General features: G+C 33.5%; 1 protein-coding gene across 4 annotated transcripts; it reads right to left on the reverse strand.

The window, feature by feature from the left end:
- Nucleotides 1-658: 658 nt before the first annotated feature.
- On the reverse strand, nucleotides 659-9,684 carry LOC18439882 (alpha/beta hydrolase family protein). Of its 4 annotated transcripts, none has more exons than XR_016052779.1 (5): nucleotides 8,419-9,684; nucleotides 5,634-5,718; nucleotides 5,285-5,468; nucleotides 3,480-3,751; nucleotides 659-1,050 (listed from the first exon to the last, which is right to left on the reverse strand). XR_016052779.1 is itself a non-coding variant. In XM_006850037.4 (5 exons), the coding sequence occupies exons 1-5, from the start codon at nucleotides 8,792-8,794 to the stop codon at nucleotides 862-864; spliced, it is 1,092 nt and encodes a 363-aa protein (XP_006850100.1). In that variant the 5' UTR covers nucleotides 8,795-9,684; the 3' UTR covers nucleotides 659-861. The 4 variants fall into 4 exon arrangements, 2 of the variants coding, with proteins under 2 accessions (XP_006850100.1, XP_088719074.1); XM_006850037.4 differs by having other exon boundaries at nucleotides 5,299-5,468; XR_016052780.1 differs by lacking the exon at nucleotides 5,285-5,468.
- Nucleotides 9,685-21,755: the final 12,071 nt, after the last annotated feature.

Here is a 21,755-nt window from a genome sequence, read left to right on the forward strand (position 1 = left end):
TCACCTGCACACACTTGAAAACATGTATAAAAAATTAATTTAAAAAATATTATTACCTTGATAATGTGGTCATTTTTATTATAAAGTTTATTTTTTAATATTTTACCCATGCATAATGGTGAGAAGTACGATGCTCCAAATTTCAGCTGAATCTGAATCTGATAAAAAGAGAAAATGTATCATCATCAAAACCTTTTTTCAACTATTTGGAGTCGACAACACGAGTCTTGGTCTGCCATTCTGTTTTATCAAAAAACATACCCTCACTGAGGTCATACTCATCCTCATCCTATAAAACAAGTATAAAAATAAATATATTGTACTCATCCTCATCCTATAAAATAAGTATAAAAATAAATATGTTGTAGTCTCTCCAAATGTGGGACTTGATTATAAAATCTGGAATACAAGGGGCTATTTTTAGATTTTGAAAATAAAAAGGGAATTTTTATGTAAATTTTCCAAAACTAAAAAAAATAAAAGGAAAATATTTCACAAAACAATTGGGGATCAGCATCTCTAATGCAACTGCTGCTAATAGAGATATAGGCCTCATTGCTTACTTTTCTTTTTCTTTTAGTGATAAATTTGTCCATTGTCAAATGATTCAAATGCAAGATTACAGAGAATTAACCAAATGTCATCAGAGGCTTGAAAATGGGCAACAACAGCACATCAAACCTTTCACTACATTAAGAAATAAGTGTACAATGTCATATCAACGTATCATTATTCTTTTTCTTAGTAAATGCCATGTTAATGAAATACATCAATTGAATTTCCTTCAATTGTAATTTGCTCTTGTCCCATGTTACAGTTAAATCAGGTGGTAGAATGAAGAAAGAATCACACTTAAATTTGTCATTGTGTTACAAGTGCAATAGGTTCCTGTCCCTGCAATCTGTTAAGGGCATCTTGAATTGCTCTCCGAAACTCATTATTGTGGAGTAAGAAAGAGGAGACATGACCACCTGTGACCCATCTCACTTCAGAACCTGGCCAAGCTTTTTGAAGTTCCAAAACTGAATGCTTTGGAATGTAACCATCATCCTAACATGTTAAATTCAACATGAGAGACTGGTAAGGCATACATAGAAATCCGCAGCTTATACATGCATCTTGTTCATTATATATCTATCTATATATATATATATATATATATATATATATATATATATATATATAGCTATATATGGGCGACAGCTATAATGTCAGCCAACGGCTCAGATTGAATCTGAGCCGTTCCAATGGCCACAACCTCATTTCGTGGTTGCGTTTTAATTCTTGTTATACAAATCCAAATCATTTGAAAGTTTGAACATCTATTCTTCAAAAATAGTAAAATTTAATAAAAATATAAAAAAAAATTCATAAAATAAAAATTGACCAAAATACCCCCGAAATGTTTTGGGAGTATTTTGGTAAATTTTTATTTTGTGAATTATTTTTTAAATATTTTCATTAGGTATGCCTTGATAAGAAGAATGAACATCTTAAATTTCAAGTTATTCGGATTTGTAGAAAAAAATAAAAATTCAAATACGAAATGAGTTCGTGATCGTCAGATCGGCCCAGATTGAATCAAAGCTGTTGGCTGACACTGTAGATGTCAGCCTGTGGGCTGAGAGAATCCATTCCCATATATATATATATATATATATATATATATATATATATATATATATATATATATATATGAAAAATGCTGGGATTAGCCCACTAGCTCATATGAACATATGAACCCAACGGCCCAGATTGAATCTAAGCTGATCTGACGATCACGACCTCATTTCGTGTTTGACTTTTAATTTTTTTTTCTATATATCCAAATCACTTGAAATTTTAAGCATCCATTCTTCTCATCAAGACGCATCTAATAAAAATATTTAAAAAAATAATTCGTAAAAACTAAATTGATCAAAATACCCTTGAAATGTTTCAGGGGTATTTTGGTCAAATTATTTCTTGCAAATTATTTTTTTGATATTTTTATTAGGTTATGCTATTTTGAAGAATACACGCCTAAAATTTCAAACAACTTGGATTTGTAGAAAAAACATTAAAATTCAAATACGAAATAAAATCGGGACCGTCAAATCGGCTCATATTCAATCTGGGTCATTGGGCTCATATAAACTCATATGTTCATATGAGCTAGTGAGCTAATCTCAGCATTTTCCATATATATATATAGAAGATACTACAAAACGCCTATAGGCGAAAATAAACAGTGATTTCGCCTATCCTCATCACCATCCAAACTTCATCGCACAGTCACAATTGTCCGATAGTATTTCAATTTTCATTTTTTTTTTTTTACTAATCGGAATGGTCTGAAATTTGGAGTGTGTGTACATCTTAATGAGGCGCATTTAATAAAAATATGAAAAAAATAATTCTCAAAATATAAATTGACCAAAATACCCCCATAAATTTTCAAGGGTATTTTGGTCAATTTATATTTAGAGAATTATTATTTTTCATATTTTTATTAGGTGCGCCTCACTAAGATGTACACACGTTCTAAATTTCAAGTAATTTAGATTTGTAGAAAACAAATTAAAATTGAAATACTACCAGGCAACTGTGACCGTGCGATGAAGCTTGGATGGTGATGAGGGTAAACAAAATCATTGTTCAAGCGTTGGGAAGAGTTTTCCTATATATATATATATATATATATATATATATATATATATATATATATATATATATATGGGTGCGGTTTGTATAGAGCCGAGGCTCTAACAAAGCGCACCTTCAAATAGTGTCGAGAAGTGTGGTTTCAATTCTGGGAATATTTGTGATAGCCTTAAAATATATTTTCATCTTTAATTATAAAATTTAAAGCTTCAAAAATAGTTTAGATCAAGCACATCTGTGGAAACTTGAAAATCTTGAAAATTGACGGTCCAAACCTGCGTTACATGATGCACTATGTTTAGAACTTGAAATCCATTTTTTTCTCATGTCCATGCATCTTGATGTCGAGATGATCAATTTGCGGATATTTGGACATCAAAACCACCTCTTCTAGTGAAATTTTAAAGTGTGCTCTAATTTGATTGTTTAGAACCTCGGCTTTGTATACATTTTTTCTTATATATATATATATATATATATATATATATATATATAGAAGCCACTACGCAAGGCCAACAGGCAAAAATGAATAGTATTTTCACCCATAGGCTCCAAGCTGTCCGATTTTTTGAACGGCATGGATTAAAAGAGCGCAACGGACATAGTAGGTCTATTGCGGTCAAAAAACACGTGGAAACCGCTACAGATCACGCGTCGTATGTTATGGCTCCATTCAATAAACCACCACGGACATAGCATGTCTGTGGTGGGCGAAACATCGTTCAAAATCACCTATAGCGTTTTAAAGAGTTTTCTTATATATATATATATATATATATATATCATACACTAAGATGTGAGACATAGTTTGCAACTCAATGAGAGAGAGAACTTACAGTGGCAGCAACAAAGACCACAGCCTTAGGGTTCTTCGGAATAGGGAAGCGTGTCACATCAGTTAGGGACAGCACAGAGCGCATCCGTTCTCTCACTTGCTCAAGCGTCATCTCAACTTTTTGGGCAGCATCAGTTCTCAGCACCTCCCACGCAGTCCCATGCTGGAGAATGCCTTCACAAAATGCCACAACTGCTGAATGGGGAGATAAGAAAGGTAGTGTGGCAACAGGAGTTGGATGAAGTGATCCGACCATTGCAGCATGAACTCCCCCTGAAAATATTCAGAAATACGGATTTAATCAACGTAAGAACCGATGGAGATGCTAATTTCTAAGAGTATGACTGGAACAACTGAGTATTCATAAAAATTGCTGGAAACCCCCCCTTATTTTACTATTGATGAATAGTAAATTCCTTCATAATTTTTTTTTTTTATATAATTACAAAACCCTTCTTATTTGGATTCACCAATCCATCCCCCACCACCGCCCCCGCCCCCGCCCCCCGCCCCACCCCCACCCCCACCCCCAGCCCCAACCCCCAAAAATAAATAAATAGATAAAAATCCAAGCAATTGTTCTCATCTTTCTTCTCAGTACCCAACTCTTACTGTAAAAAAAGTCCATTTCAAAATGGATGCAAAAATCTGTCCTAAATGTACAGCATTCACAAACGAACAGTAAAAATCCGTTGTATTATAGAAGCAGTTTCCCTTACCACATGTTCAATAAAATCTTAAAAGCCAATACTAGAAACCAGGGGAAGTTGTGCTATTACTTCATGAAAAAGAACACATATCCAAGAAGTCGCTTCTTGGACTAGTTCAGAAAGAACGTCAGAGGAAGTCGTAAGTGCTTTAGTAAGTAAAAATTACCCAACTCAAAGAAAACCTTATAGTTTAAATTCTTACTGACTGTGAAAAAGGAGAAGAAAGACCTGATAATTCACCACAAAAAATGCCCGTACTACAATGAGTTAAATAATGATAAGTATAAAAAGCCTTTAACACTGGGAAAGCTTTACATGTTACTCCACCCACATATAAAGTATATGTGATCCCTGCTCTCAGCTATCAGATCTGAGTGGATGGCTGGGATGGCTTGAGTCACGAATGCCACAAGTTGGCTTCGAGTGTCAGATCTTAATATGACAATTCAAAGTGTTTTATTTTTTATCTTTATTCTATAATCATTTTGTACCAAAATTTGAAGCATGCATGCATCTGACAGAAGTGCACATAATAAAAATAATAAAAAATTACCAGAATACCCTTGAAATTTATGGGGGCATTTTGGTAATTTCTTTTTGCATATTTTTTATTATTTTTTTCTAGGTGCGCCCCCAATAAGAAGATGGGACAGCCCAAATTTCACTTAAAAATGTTTTCTAAAAAAAAATAAATCAAACAGTGTTTTGGCATGACATTATGTGACTTGAACAACCTAGCCGTCCATTTAGATCGAACGGCTAAGTGGGGTAACATATAATTTATATGTGGGTGGGATCAAATATAAAGTTTTACCTTTAATACATAAGAAAGCATTCATTTCCAAACTCTTATGAAATTGGGTGATTGTCCGTGTGTGCAAGTGCACATGCTCAAGTGAGGAATGAGGGGAGAGGCAATGCTCCTTACCCTTGTCTAGAGGGTCAAGTTGAAAAGATAATACATATAAAAAGATATTTTTTCGAATATTCAACTGTAAATAATGTTTCAAGAGTTGTCAGAAAATATATAGAATCATATTGCCACTTATACTATGGGCTCATAAAATGACAGTTTTAAGTATGCTTTGTGACTTACAACAAATTCCTTACCCATGCTGAGTCCGCAAACACCCATCTTGCCATACCCAGCCACCGCTTCTAACCAATATAACAAACTCCGGGCTTCCTCGATGGTGACCCTCCCTAACAACAGCAAGTCACTCACACACAGGAGCTTTGCACCTTGCTGCAGCCTAGGACGTCGATGTCCATAGAAAGGGCTGCGGCACATTTGATCTCAAATCAACCCTCATGGTTTGTCAACCCTACAGAATAGGCCTTGTTTGTGTCTTCTTGTTATTTTTAGTGAAGTGATTCATCGTATGATGTGAATTCGGAAAGGAAAAAGGAAATTGACCTGAAAACTTTGGTGTCTCTATAGTTACCTTTCAAGTACCATGGTTGCAATGTTTTCTTTCAACAATGGACCCCCAAGACGTAGTCTTCTCTCGAATGAATGATCCCCAGTTCCTGAAATGCATATTTACCAAAACCTAATCAGCTAAACTTTCCTTTCTATGCGTAGACTGTGAATGCTGAAAACATATGCTGATTGACCAGTATTGCAGTGTGGCACACTATTTCATATGTAGTTTATTTTATTTTATTATTTATTTATTTTGTTTAAATAAATGGTTCCCTGACAAAAACCACGACTATATAAAGTAGTTTGAGCCTTGAGCATTATATTTTCTATGCTTGATGGGCACCACTACGAATGTGGGAGGCCCCAACAATCAGTCATTTTAGAATTGATTATTCAGCATCCAAGAGTTAGTGCAAAAGGTTAAATCTATTCTGGATTTGCTGATGAATCATTGCGTAAGATTGTCTATAGAGTCTATACTTTCATTATCACATCGTTAGATACAAATTATAACGATGACTTTAAGAAACATGACCAAGTCAGCTAGACTTCATATGGGGCAAGATATGAGTGCATTTTAAGATCCAAAAGGCCCTTATACCTGTTTGATGAGAAGTTGTTCCTTAGCTTGTTGTGAGAAAAAGCTTATTCGAATGCTCACAATTTTCTAAAATAAATATAACCTCAACTATTCCTAGGTTATCATTCTGAATACACTCATCACTGGACCAAGATTTGCATTTTCAAAACACTGATCATAACAACATTATAGAGTAAATAGTCTAGAAAGACTGAACCCTCATGAAAAATAGAAAATTAAGAACCAATGAAAAGCCAAGTTAATCAGACACAATTCCCCATCTCTTATCGCCTTTGCCTCCCTCATAACTCATTTTCTCTTATGTGGTATCTCATCCTTGCTCGGTGCCTCTCGTTTGTTCTAGGAAGCCATCAGGTGCTGTCCCCCATTCCACTCCAATACCATATTCAGAGGCAAAAGTTTCCAACTTGGCATCTGGATCAGGTTGTCAGTGACTTCTCTTTTGTCATTTTCATCTCTACATTTCCTGCCACCAAAAGTAAAAGAATTTCGAGCTCTTTCGTTCTTCATGTATAACCCTAATCTATTGCATGCAGTAGATCTGTCACTTTGCTGCTCCTAGAATTTCAGAAACACAGTTTGGGCTTTTTGTGACTCAGCAGTTACCAAAATATGTAAACAGCACATTGCATCTAAGATACAACTGAGAGGGACAATTAAAGGAACCATATTTAGCATGAGCATCTGAGATGCAGCTCTGACATTTCCTTTCTTCGTTTATCAACTAAGTTACGAAACTCATTAATTAAGAAGAAGGGAAAGATTTAAAACTAAAACCTAATACACACACATATGATTGTGTGCATGCACACGCATGTGTGTGTGTGTGTGTGTTTTGGAAAGGCTATAGCATGGTCACTTAATACACACATATGTGTGATTCATGCTGTGAAAAAATGAAATTCGGAATATCATCCAATTTCTTGGTATAAAAAAAGTTTCCACCTGAATATTATCAAGATGGTGGTGATCTATCTATAACCAATCACATTTTGAACTCAGTCTCACATGGACTGCAAATTGTGATGGCATCAATCAGTGAACTAATTAAGTTGGCCCATGGCTATATTTTCATGTTGGCTACGAGCCAAAGAATAAACTCTTTCTGAAAAGTAAAAAACATGGTTCAAACAACTCAAACATATAACAGTTTGCCTCTCTCTGGTGCCCTATAAGATGTACAAGGGGCTCCATGCCGTCGGAGAATTTTCCAACATCTAAGAAAAAGATGAAAATGACGAGTTAATTGAAATACTTGCATGTATAGAGAACACAAATATTCCTGCATACTGGTTTAGACTACTTCTAGTACACAATGGAACAGATGACAAATGATAAAACTTGATAAAGTATCCTATCTCAAAGCAGGAATCTTTTATGACTGCCTAAAAGTTTTCAGTTTAGATTGATAAACGTCACTAAGATTCAAAAGAAATAATAATAATAAACACTCATTAATCCTACATTAGGGAATCTTCACTGGAAAGATTCAATATGGTTAAGATGTGTTGGTGGTCAATAGACCACCGTTTGCTAGCTACTTTTACCATCGGGCATGTAATGAAAACTCCACTTCTAACCCCTGTTTTATAAAGACTTTATGGGGTCTTTTCCCTATGGTACTATTTGCATAAGGCAGAGGAAATTGACCCCACCGGCAAACGATGCCTAAGGTATTGTTGATGCCTAAGGTAATGTTATGATGGATTATAGCTTATAGATTCAAAACCTATTTCGTTCTTCATGATGCTTGATTCTATACTCAAAATTTGATCTACTACCAAAATCAGTGTGGTGATCACAAGTTACGACCCTTGATATCATCAGATCACAAACTGTATGGACTGCATAGGACATTTAACCTCCTTGATTCTTCTAAGAGTATAGTCCTATCAAGTTCTCACTTTGCATGATTCAGTATACTTCATTTTATTAGTAAACAGAAAAGAATTATGTTCAAATTCTAAGAAGGATAACACAATCTGGCTCCATTTATCAGCATTTATTCATGAACCTACACAAACACATTTACTAAAGCATAGGCATAGAGCATGATATCATAAGAGAGAGCACTTATCCATAACAGCATTATCAGCTGCAACAACAATAGATCATAACAGCATTATCAGTTGCAACAAAAATGGACATAAAATAATAGGCACAAAGCATAATACCATGAACCCATCATCAATTCGAGCATTACCTGCAAGATGGACCACACAAGACATTTTATGCGGAGGTACAGACTTGGAGGAGAGGAAAGCAACCCTAGCATCATAGCATTCCGGTGGCAATGCATTGATCAGCTGCTCATCACAAGGAGTCCTGAAAATCCCCTCTCTGAGGCAAGCAGTCTTGGTCTCCCAAACTGTTCTCCACAGAGGCTCAACCATATTGGGGGGCCATGTTTTGCCCGCATTTTCAGGGAAAAATTGCTTGATCATAGTCTCCAACATATCAAGCTTGCTACCACCCCATCCCTTTGAGAAAAAGGGTGTGGATAATTTGGTTCGGTGCATAAACGCCCCATAAAGATGGTCCAATACATAGTGAAGAACCCCAAGATTCACAGTAACCATCTCCTCAAGAATACCTCAAAATTCAGAACACCAAAGAACGCAAAAAGCTACCAAGAACTCAATTTGATTACAGATTTCTTCTTCTTATATGCCCAACCAATAATGAAGTTCTAGCTAAAAAATCAGGGATTTCTTCTTCTTATATCCCTAACAATCACTTAAAATTATAGCTGAAACTACTGACCAGATCTTAGAAGTCACATCAAAATGCAAACACTCAATGTGCCAGAAATCATGACCAAAAAATAAAAGAACCCAATTGGATTAATGGCTTGGTGTTCTCAATTCTCCCTATGCATAAATTTCTATCACAAATAGAATTAAAAAAATCCCCAAACAGCACCAGATCTCATAATATACAACTCCTCAAAAACAAAAATATCAAGAATCCATAAGAGAAAACCCACATTCACCAATCATCATATCCAATGTATAAGCCCCAAACATATCAATTACTTCTTCTTGAATGTTTAACAACACCAGATCTCATAATATACAGCTCCACAAAAACAATAAATATCAACAATCCATCAGAGAAAACCCACACACCAATCACCATATCCAATGTATAAGCCCCAAATATATCAATTACTTCTTCTTGAATGTCTAAACTCTCCACAATATGCCGTTAAAGAAAAGGAAAAAAAAAACCAACATCTAATACCATGTCTTTGAATAAACCACACAAAGTTTAGCACCCAAATTCCCAAAAAATAAGACCCAAAAATAACGGTAAGAATTTCCTTGGATCTTGAACATGGGTCAATCTGGGCGGCAACAAAACCAGACTTAAGTGGTTTCAGTGATGGTAAGCGGTATCAGTGCCCACGAAGTTTTTCTGACGGAACCACAAATTGAGCATCTGGGCGTAAGCTTTTTCCAACTCGGATGGGCCCGCTTTTTGCTATTTTCTATGTTTTAAGGGCCACACAATGAGGATAAGGGACGTTTGGTCGTCTAATCAACTCTTGGAGCCGAAATTTGCTTATAATCCACAGTCAATGTCCAAATATAAAAGCTGTTTTTCTTTTTTTTGGGTAATACAATGGCGAATATAAATCCGGTGAATAGTTTTTGAAGGTGTTGGGAATGAAAGTCACATGCAACTGAAGCATATGGTGCTGCTCAGTCCATTTTTTAAATATTATAGTTGTTTTTAGTTAGTTTTCATTGCAAGTTTGTTTTAAGCCAAGTTAGATAAAGCCGCTATATAAGAGAAGATATAATATCTAAGGAGACTGTATTTTATTTTGTACAAGGAGGTGCCAATGTGAAATTCAACATATTGAATTATGTTATATTATTGGAAAAATATCTTAGTAATTGAATCTAGTCAATGACAAATTTAACTGTCCAATTCTATATATAATGCTATACATAATTATGGTATCTTTATATCAAAAGTAAGCGGTGTTATTGTATACTATTCATACTCTTTAAGTATCAAGCTATGTCACTCATAATTTGGATAGAAATTATTTGTAATAAGACTTTATCCTTGGTAGTTCATTGTTCGAATAAAAGAAAAGTATTATCAATCCATATAATTAGAATTTTAGAACAATTATCAGTTGTTTTAATCCTAAAGGACAAATGGAGAAAACAATCTCTTTGGTAATCCCTATCCATCGGAATGATGGATGGTGATGATGCAAAGAGAATGGGCTAACCATTTAGAATCATGTAAATTATTAAGGAGGGTGCTTGTTGAACCCTTGGAAGCAATTGAAAGGTGCTTTCACTTGATATTTTTAACATGAAGTATACAATAAGGTTAATTTTTTTTTTTGTACATAAGTGTTACAATCATCACGTTTATTATTGACCATGCTTGAAACCCAAAAAAAATTTCTTTGGGCTTTACAAGGATTAAAGGCACCCCCTAATTGTCTAATTGTGCATGGCTTGAGGTGTTTGTGATATTTCTCTATAAAATGTAATGGACTCATTGTACACAAACCCTATTCTTAAAAAGAAAAGTATGCAATAAGACTATGGTACAAGAAGGTTACTGTTATTCTTAGCCATTAGATGTTAGATCAATGCGTTGGGTCTGCTATTTATCTAACTGAATGCTCAAAATATATTTCAAACATCTATGGAACACCTCCAGCTGCTTGACTTCCCATAGATAGCTAGGTGTAACAATGACCTCACAGTATTAAAGATAAATCATGTTATAATTTTCAATACCTTTTCAAAATATGTAGTGATGTTGCCATTTTTCCACATCCTTGATGAATTCCCTATATTTTTCAAGTCTTATAATTCTGCTGGATGATCTCACTGCCTAAATGGTCTTATAATATATAATCCCTTACTAAAATGTGGGACCTGTTGCCTTTTCCTCTCCAATGAGTTTGCAGCTTGTGTGGTTTTCTCTAAGACTAACCAAAATATTTTCTCATTATATCTCTTTTTAAATAGATTGCCATTTCATCAAGGCTTTTTATGCTCATTATTAAGATATTTATTTTTTAAGATAAATAGTTTGGAAAAGGCTATAATGATAATAAATTCTTAAGATAAAGATAGAGGCACGTACCATAAAGGTGGACATTGAATTGTGAAGTACATAGTTTGTAAAAGAGGATGGCGACTCCAAGGAAATAAGATGTTAGAAGATATTAGTGATTGGGTCCCTTCATTAAGCCGGAGAGCAAGAGGGAACACTGAATATGAAGTCAGCATCTTGAGGTTTTAGACCCAGGGTTACCAAGTTATTTGTTTGAGACTTCAAAGGGCAAGCTCTTAAAATGATTCGAAAGCTCTAAGGGGCCATTTGGATACTTGGAAATGCATTTTTAGAAATATTTTTATGTGGAGATGACATATTTTTGGTATTTGGATCGAAACTTTGGAATTGAAAAGTATTTTTGCTCGTAAATTATTTTTCTCATTTCAAGCCAAAAAAAGAAATCCAAAATTGATTTCCAACGAGATCCAACTTTATAAAATACAGATAATTCTACCGGAACACCTCCACGAAATAGAGAGAGAAACTATCTCATAATTTAAGTTTTCGAGAAAAAAATATCTTAAAATATTAGAGAGAGAAACTATATTTAATTTTAGAGAGAGAAACTATTTAAATTTTTTTAAAGAAAGAAACTATGTCAATATTTTTTACAAAAAGAAACTATTTCAAATTAAGTTTTAGAGAGAGAAAATATCTTGAAATTCTAGAGAGAGAAACTGAGTCAAATTTTAGAGAGAGAAGTACCTAAACACGTTTTAAAGAAAAACTATCTCAAAAATTTTAGATAGAGAAACTATATAAAATTTTAAGATTTACAAAGAGAAAGTACTTGAAATTTTTTAAAAAGAAAAACTATCTCAATTTTTTTAGAGAAAGAAACTATATTAAATTTTAAGTTTTAGTGAGAGAAACTATCTTAAAATTCATAGAGAGAAACTATCTCAAATTTTAAATTTATAGAAAGAAAATACCTGAAAATTCATAGAGATAGAAACTATCTCAGATTTTAAGTTTTATAGAGAGAAAGTATCTGAAATTTTTTAGAGAGATAAACTATCTTAAATTTTAAATTTTGGTGAGAGAAACTATCTCAAAATTTTTAGAGAGAGATACTATATCAAATTTTAAATTTTACATAGATAAATTTTGTCAAATTTTAAGTTTTAGAGAGAACAAATACCTGAAATTTTTTGGAAAGAGAAATTATGTCAAATTTTTCAGAAAGAAAAACTATCTCAAAATTTTTAGAGAGCGAGAAACTATCTCAAAATTTAAATTTTATAGAGAGAAACTATTTTAAAAATTTTAGAAAAAAACTAGAACAAATTATGACACTATTTGGGGCTCTTTGTTACCATTTGGTAATATTGTTTCTAAATATTATGAACACCACATCTTCCCCAGCAGTTTTATTTTTATTTATTTATTATTATTATTATTATTATTAAGTTGCCCTCTTGATAATGAAAACACAAGATATAATTTTAATATCAAACGCAACGCGACAACTAGCTTGATTGTGTTTGGATTACCAACTATCTATCTGAAGCCACTACTGTAGACTTTTGGCCCTCTAAATCAGATACTTAATTTTCTCTTGTTGAAATTAGGGGAAAATTAGATTAATGGCGGATTAGGGTTTTGGGGATAAAAAAACCCCAAAATGTGTTGAATTTTTTTTTACTTGTGCCTTTTTTTTATTTTCTTTCTTTGCATAATAATTTTGTGGTTTAATGATGGTTATTACCACATTCATCATGACACAGACAGTTGGTTTTTCTGTGGGTTCTCTGCTTTGATTTAATGATAGTTTCATAAAAGGGTTTTTTGAGGGTTTTGGATTTTTTTTTCTACTTTGTGCCTGAATGAGGATTTTTGGTTTAGGCAAAATTGTTGAATCAGTGGATTAGGATCAGGATATTTGGGGGTCCTCAAGTTTTTTCTTCACAGTTTGAATCCCCTGATTATATTGCAACTTGTAAGATGAAAAGTGGGAGCAAGTTCGAGAAGGAGAATGGGTAATTATAATCCTTAATCTTCTTTAAGAGAAAGAAATCCCCAAATGCTAAAGAGATTCCCTGGATATCTCAACTATAGGACTCTCCTATTTTACCTAGGACTTCTTCCCGTTGCAGGACTCACTCTCTCTCTCAATTCTTGTCTCCACTTATCATCTTGAAATATATATATATTTTTTTAGCTTTTTGAAACATTAATTATTTGGCACTATTTATTGATAACAAGATTTTAATCAAGGTGCCTAGAATTAATAAATAATACACAGCAATCATCATAAACAATAATCAATCCTTTTTTTTTTTTCAAAAATTACCGCTCCCATCAGCAAAAAGAAAAAGGGTGATATCTTATGTTCTTCGTGACCATGCATGAGATCATCACCGCCCAAGTAATGGTTGGAGGTGACGACACTAATGACAATGATACTCCTCAGCCTTAAATTTCTAAAAGAGTATCACCTCAAGACTTTATCTTAGGCTTAAATTTATTAGACTAAAGGGAAGAAAAAAAACCCATGAACAATTTTGTCCTACCATGAATGGAAAATAAAAAACTCACCCCCAAAACCAGAGAATGCTACTTTATCAAGCTCCTCGAGCATAAAGTTCTCAAGTTTCTATGAATGCAAGGACTGAAGAGGGAGCTTATTTTCTTGAATGAATATGAATGGAAAGAATTGAGTGTTTTTTAGGTTTATAGGGCATGCTGCTTAGTTTAAATAATACCAGCTTGTATTAGTTCCCCCTTTAATGTTAGGAACTGTATAAAATGAGACTGTACTTTTGATATAAAAGCTTGTATTAGTTCCTCTGCTTGGGAAAATTGGTATGGTGGTTATTATGGAGGTTGTTCTTTCACAAAAGAATACATTTCTTGGATTGTTTGAGCTATATAACAGATGGAGAATAGGCTATTTACAACTGGTTTTTTGTGTAACATCAGCGGTTTATGTTTTTAAGCTCTAGTTCCAATGAAATGATTATGCTTTTTAGTCCTATGCTTGCTCCTTTACTTGTTTTCAAATTGAATTTGTAAGGTTGCTTAAGATTTTAGAATGGATATTTGATTTTTTTTGAAACTTAGAATGGATATTTGACTATTATTTTTTAAACTTAGAATGGATATTGGATTTCTTTTTAAACTTAGAATGGATATTTGATTGACTCATAGAGAGAATAGTTTATGTTTTTAAAAGCTTGCGATTTTTACAGTTTCGCAACACGATAGTTTGTTCAGTTTCTTCCAATTCCATCAATCAGAAGTGGTGATGAAACCTTTTGGTTCCATAAAAATAAGATGTATTGAACTGTTCCCGTTTTAACAAGTTTGTCATTTAACTCCTGCAACACTTGGGTTTAATCTTGATTTCTATGAGGATATCTTTGTTTTATTTATCAGATTTTTAATAGTTAGCCAGCCCATTTGTTATTTGATGCTTTTTAAATGAGACTACACTTCTGAAATGGTCTTCCTATTTTAACTTAAACCATTTCATGTCATTATAATATTTTCTTATGCAATATGTGTAGACTGTTAAATATCCATCATATATATGTAGGGTAGACTATTAAATATCTTATCATATCATGTCACTTACACAGTGATTTTGATTGAAGAGATTATAAATAGGTGTTTATGCATATTTAAAAAACTCATAGGATTGTAAGTTTTTTCTTCTATGCATATTTACCTTGCTTTAGTATGCATGTTACCAACACATCATGACACGCATTTCAAAACCTATGGCACACAAAGGTGAAATTGGCGCAGCAAGCGATGGAGAAAGTGTTGTTGTTCATGAGAGCCGAGCATGCATCAGCATTTCTCTTGGCCCCCTTGTATTTTGTGATAAGTAGTTATCTAGTTCAATTTGTTAAGTAGTTCTACAATAATTATGCATTGAATTGCTTTTTTTCATTATAGAAGAGACTTAAGATTAACATTGGTGAGGGTTTTAGCAACATTAAACAATGGCCCCTTAGCGGTGAGCAGCAGGATCTGGTTTGAAGAATGGGGCTATGGCCTCTTGTTGAGTACACTACCATGGAGGGGGTGCCGCGACAGATTGACCACACTCTTATAGAGACAGTAACAGAGAGATGACGCTTAGAGATGAAACCGGGTACATTTCAAAGAAAATATATCCAATTGGACTAGATTTTTAAAACTAAAGAAGAAATAAAACTAGTTAAAATATAACAAATATTATTAAAAAAATGTTCAACTTTGTTTAATCTATCGGATATGTCAAAACTAGTCTACCCAATGCGTAAAAACTAGTCAAACAATGGGTTTTTTGCTATCAAATTTGGTTTTTGCTTTGAAATGGACCGGTGAACGTACATGTGGTACCAGTGTTCGCAAACTCGGCCGGTTCAACTTGGAACCGACTGGTTAAACTGGAAATGGGCACTAGCCAGTTTCGGTTTTGGCCAATTTTGGCGATCCCGTTGGTATTTCAAAAAAAAAAAAAAAACAATTATATAATATACGAAAAAACAAGGGATTTGTTTGTAATCTATTTTTGAATGCTTTCATCATTTTGGTAAAGATTGTTGAGTGATTTGGTCATGAATATTTATTTTTACATTTTCATATATTTTTTTAAAAAATTCAAAAATAGCCTTGGGCACAAATTGATTTTAAAAATATTGTCTACAAAGAGACCGTTCATCTTTTGCATATAAAGGTCTTAAATTTCAAATGGGTGTTTGTAAGAATGTTGTTGCATGGATACAAAGTTATAAAAAAACAATTCTCAGGCTTTGTGACCCACCTCAAGCCATTCAATTTCATATCTAATGAGTGGGAATGATTGTGATCTCTATATACAATTTGTAGGCAATCCCTTTTTTAAAATCTATTTTTTCACTAATTTTCAATTTCAGTTGGATATGTTTTGTTTAATCAAGCTTTAAATATACTTTTCGCATTATTATTTTTTATCTTTTTTAACATTTTTTTGACCAGCGACGACTTGCCCAATTAAGCCGATTGAACATGCCGGTTTATCGGCAACCGGATGATCACCGATCGGTCAGGTCCAATCTTGATAATACTAAACAGTTACACACAACACATGGTGCTCTAAACGACCGTTCCCAACTAATAGTTCCTATAAATGGATCCTATGTCGAGCTCGTGATTTGTCGAGGATGTTGGTTTTTATGTCGTAGATAATCTAGTTTTTCTTTACTCTAAACTATGCTACCTAGTCTAAAAATTTGAGAATCTAATCACAATGAAAACGGTTAACTTCAATGAGAATGGACTTTAAGGGGTTACCCACAATGAAAATCGTTAATCAAATCTTAATCTACGTTAAGATTGACTACTTGCAGCTCGAATTGCAAACCAAACTTTAAACAATGAGAATAAGAAAACAAAACAAGGACTATTAAATTGACCGCATTAAGATTGCATAAAGCAATAGAGATATATTAATAGCAAAGAAAACTATAACCAAAGACTATGTAAAGCAGTAAAACTATGGAAAATTGTTTCATGTGGGCTGGACTTCATTTCTACATGTGCGGTCTAGAAAGTGTAAAGCATCCATCTTAAAGATGGATGCAAGTAGGTGTTTCATCTAAAACAATGGAAATTAATGGTCCAAATTTTTCTTACTAGAATTGTTATTTTTAATTTTTAAAATTTATTTATTTTTTCATATTCATGATCTCCATGTTAGAGATTACATGTCTTTAAAACTTAAGTTTTAGAATCCATCTCAAAAATAGATTTATTAATAGGCCCGCATTTCTACATATGCGCGTTTGGCCGCATAGAAACCGGGTCCTAAAACTATTAATGTCAGCTTTGTCACGTAAGGTAGTAATTTAACTAAGAATTAAGCTGAATGGGAGAATATTGAATATTGGATACAATGTTCGAAAAGTCACCTGAGTTGTTTTAACTCGGCCGAGTAACTCGGGCCCAGGCCCTTGCTTAGCCCTAGTTGGAGGTCCAATTGGGAATCTTTAAATTATAAATATTGAATCTTGGATACAATGTTCAAAAAGTCACTTGAGTTGTTTTGACTCGGCCGAGTTACTTGGACTCGGGCCCTTGCTTAGCCCGAGTTGGAGTTCCAATCGGGGATATATATATATATATATATATATATATATATATATATATATATAAGAAATATATTTGTAATATGTTTATTTATATTTTGGCAAAGATTGAAAAGTATTTTGGTTATAAATATTTATTTTCACATTTTCTCATCTTTTTTTAAAATATCCCCGATCACATACTATTTTTTTTAAATCTATTTTTTGCTACTTTTTTTAACCACAATTAGTTGTGCTTTGTCAAATTTTACTTTGAATATTTTTTCTTAATTTTTTTTGAAATTTTTTAATTTTTTTAGTGGTTTTCAGCTGCTAGATTACACAGCCTACTCGGGCCGAGTTACTCAGACTTGGGCGAGTACTCGATTGGCACATGGGCCGAGTATTGGCCCGAGTTGACTTTTTGAACATTGCTCAGACATTTACAAGCACGAAGGCTGAATTGTGTTTGAACTGGACTTCAAGGCTCACTGCCTTGAAGGTCTTTAACGATTCCTTACTTGAATTTCCAAGATAATAAGGAACTAAGTAGGAGACCTCTAGAATATATACTAAAAAAAAGTAGTAAAATATTATTTAATCATTTTTTAGTCTGCGTATTTAATAAAACCTTTAAAAATATAATATTGATAAGTTTTGATAAAGTTTTACGTTAATTGTCAATCTAACCGGCCCTCCTCCCTGGGCATGGAAGGGATTAAAAGAAACTTTAACCGGCCGTCCTACCTAAGCATGGAAGGGATTAAACGAAACTTTAATGTCCCATAAAACATGGTACAAAAACTCTGCACATTTATAGAAAAGAGAAAATGAAGTGGGAATGTCTAAAACATTAATGAAGCAGATGAAATTAAAGAAGCTTGTCTTTATCAAGGATCGAGCGTTTACAAAGACGCTCCAAGATGTGTGATATCCTAAAATAACATTTATTGACCAACAAATATGCGTGGAATCGATGGCTAACAAAGAGGGAGCAATGATTGACCAATGAGGTGTTAGAATACAAATTATCCAAACAAATCACGTAATGAAAGTTGCTAAGCGTGTCAGCCATCAAAAGTAATCTCATGTTCTATGGAATTGAGGTTCATATCGATATATTTATTAAAGGGAATAAAAATCCAAAAAAATTAAGACTCTAGAATATATTTTTTGGTTCTTGAAACATATGTAACACTTATAAAAAGTTTATTATTTGGTGTGGCTCTTAATAAATTTGGCACAAATTTATATGAAAGTTATCACATGGGTGTGGGATTGGACTTTTTTATATATTTGTACCAAATTTAATAGTGACCCCTTGAGATCTTATATGCATGGGTGTGGGAATGTCTCATCGGATCATTACTATATATATATATATATATATATATATATATATATATATATATATATATATATATATATATATATATATATATATATATATATATATATATATATATATATATATATATATGAGATGAGAGAGAGGGGAATTGGTGTGTGTTATGGGTCACCATATGGCAAAGTGTGACTTCCTCTAAAGAGAGAGGTAGGGCCTCCTCCTCTGCATCAGAGGCTAGGCCACTCCTTAGAGAGAAGTGCTCCTTTGCATCAGAGGTAAGGCCTCCCCTTCAAGAGGAGCTCGTCTGTATGAGAGGCAAGGCTTCTTGTCACACCCCAAGAATTTACAATACTGTTATTCCTGAGATGTGACAGACAAAACATATATACATCTATTGGTAGGACAAATTTACAGTGGCGAGGTCTTACAAAGTAAATAAAGAAAGCTAGCACAACAACAGTATCTTTCAAGGTTGATCTTGACTAGCACTCAAAATGAATCTGCAGTTATCCTGAAAAAATGTTTACCATAGTTTGATGAGTTTGGCTACTCAGTAAGTGATCATCATAATTCTAAAAATAATTATGATTGAAAGATATCAATATTTTTCAAAATGAGATCTATTAACAGAAATGCATCAACATTTTCACTTTCAATAAATGCATAATTAAGTATAATCCGAGTAATTGAAATGCTTATAACACTTTTAACGGCAGTACATAATTCAAAGGATTTCACAAAATACCCTACTGGCGTCCCAAGTAGGTCACCTATATACCCCATCAGCGTCCTGATGGGTCCACTTAATCCCTATCGGCGTCCCAGATAGGTCCACTTAATCCCTGCAGGTCCACTTATACCTCACCAGCGTACCGGATGAGTCCACTTAATCCCTACCGACGTCCCAGATAGGTCCACTTATACCTCACCGGCGAACCGGATGAGTCCACTTGCATACTTAAATTATTTCTAAATCTCTTTAAACATTCGAAAGCAGCAATATCATGTACTCAATATATCACTGAAATAATTAATATGAATTTCACTGAAACCATTAATAACAGTCACTTTCAATAACATTTCTAAAATAACCAATTAAATATTTTGGGCTCAAATTTAGAAGGGTAGCAGTTCGTAAAGACGTTCTAGCATAATTGCCAATTTAATATGTATAGAAAAACTCTTATAGAAATTCAAGAATACGGAATTATCACAATTTATGGGATATCAATTCACAAATAAACATTTCACAACAATACTATAATCAATTGCAAAAATGTCAATTTTTTTAAATAAATAATAAGGTAGACATTTGCACATGAATTTTACAATGTCTAAATATTCAAAACAGTAGAAAGAAATATCACAATTTTACTAAAAGCAGAAATATCACATTTATTTCTAACAATAAACAAGAAAAATAAATAAATTTATTTTTCTAATTTACAGCATTCAAAATTTCTAACATAGATAAAATATCACAATTTTTATTAAAAAGATTATTTTTCAAGATAATGAGGTCACGTGCGCATAAAATTTATCGCGCCTAAAATTCATGATAATAAGCAGAAATAATTATTTCATTTCATTTTTAAAAAGAATGGATTATTTTTCGAGACAATGGGGTCACTTACATACAAAACTTATAAAATAAAGATCCTGGACGGAAATATCACGATTTATTAAAAATAGATTATTTTTCAGAAAGACGATGTCACTTACCAACAAATGTTTGAGAGGGAGCTTCCGATAAAAAATTCGGTTCGAGAGAGGAGTTCACTGTGTTTCGATCAGAGAGAGAGAGATCTCAAAATTTTCTAGGGTGGGAGTGCTCACCTCCTCTATTTAAATTCTTATAACGTATTATTATAATATTTTATTACGCTCTACCTCATACTTGAGGTGTCGCGTTAAGCGTCTGCTTTTAACATACGAAAACCACGTCCGCTAAAGGACGTTGCCAGCTGCAAGCAGCAATTGCAAAGGCTGCAAACAATAGCAGCAGCAAAAGTTTAAACCAAGTAAAAAGTTTTGAAAATAGTGATGGTCCCCAAGGACCATCATACTCAATCAGACCATCACCTATTTAAAAGCATCTTTTCTCCTTTTTTTTTTTTTTTTTTTTTGAAATTTTTAGAATTGTTACACTTCCCCTTAGAGAGAAGGGCTCATCTTCATGAGAAGCAAGGCCTCCTTTTAGATAAAAGAGAGCTTCCTACGGAGACGGAGAGTAACACCATGGATGTACACCATAGATGTGCATCTTTTAGATTGGGATGTGCACCAGATTGAGAGGCTGGTTTCTTGTAGGGAAGCAATTCTCATAAAGATTTTGGGTGGTTTTCTCTTTTAGTAAGAGAAAATCTTGATTGCTCTCAAGGGTTCCTATGGAGAGAAACACCATGGATGTGCACCATAGATGTGCCTCCTGTACATTGGGATGTGCACCATGGATGTGCCTCCATGAACAACGGTTGAACTGTGGAGAAGATATCTTTCTGAACAACTGTTTAACTGTGGAATAGATATATTTCTGAACAGTGGTTAGAGATGAGTCTCTTTCTGGATAGTGGTTTAGCTGTGGAATAAAGATGAGAGATCAATGATGGTCTTGATCGGGAGAGCGGGTCTAAAAGAGTTTGCTCGATTAGTTTTGTTGTTATGTCCCAAAATATGTGATATAGCTTTCATTGGTATAGTAGATTTCAGTTGTTGTTGTGGGTTAGAGATATAACTTTATGTCTTAAAATCTGGATTTCAATTTGTTATGCCTATAGATGTAGCTCACTTGGAGTGAACTACGTAAATCTTTGTGTTCTTGTGGTGTTTGTATTTCATGTTTCATTTCTCATATTATGGTTTGGGCTCTCTCTTATTTTGTTTCTAGCTGGACAGTACACGATCTTGGTAGAATCCAACTTTTGGAATTCCTATTTCTGCATCTAAAAGGGTTTTTAAATCCTAACACTAATAATACCTGTTTGGTTCAAGCGGTTGGACTGTCAATTGGTATCTCGACGGGTCCTGTCTAAAGCAAAAATTGAATTTGATCAAAAC

Source organism: Amborella trichopoda, chromosome 3 (assembly GCF_054954075.1).
Source record: "Amborella trichopoda isolate Santa Cruz 75 chromosome 3, AtrichopodaSantaCruz75HAP2 v2.0, whole genome shotgun sequence".
NCBI lineage: Eukaryota > Viridiplantae > Streptophyta > Magnoliopsida > Amborellales > Amborellaceae > Amborella > Amborella trichopoda.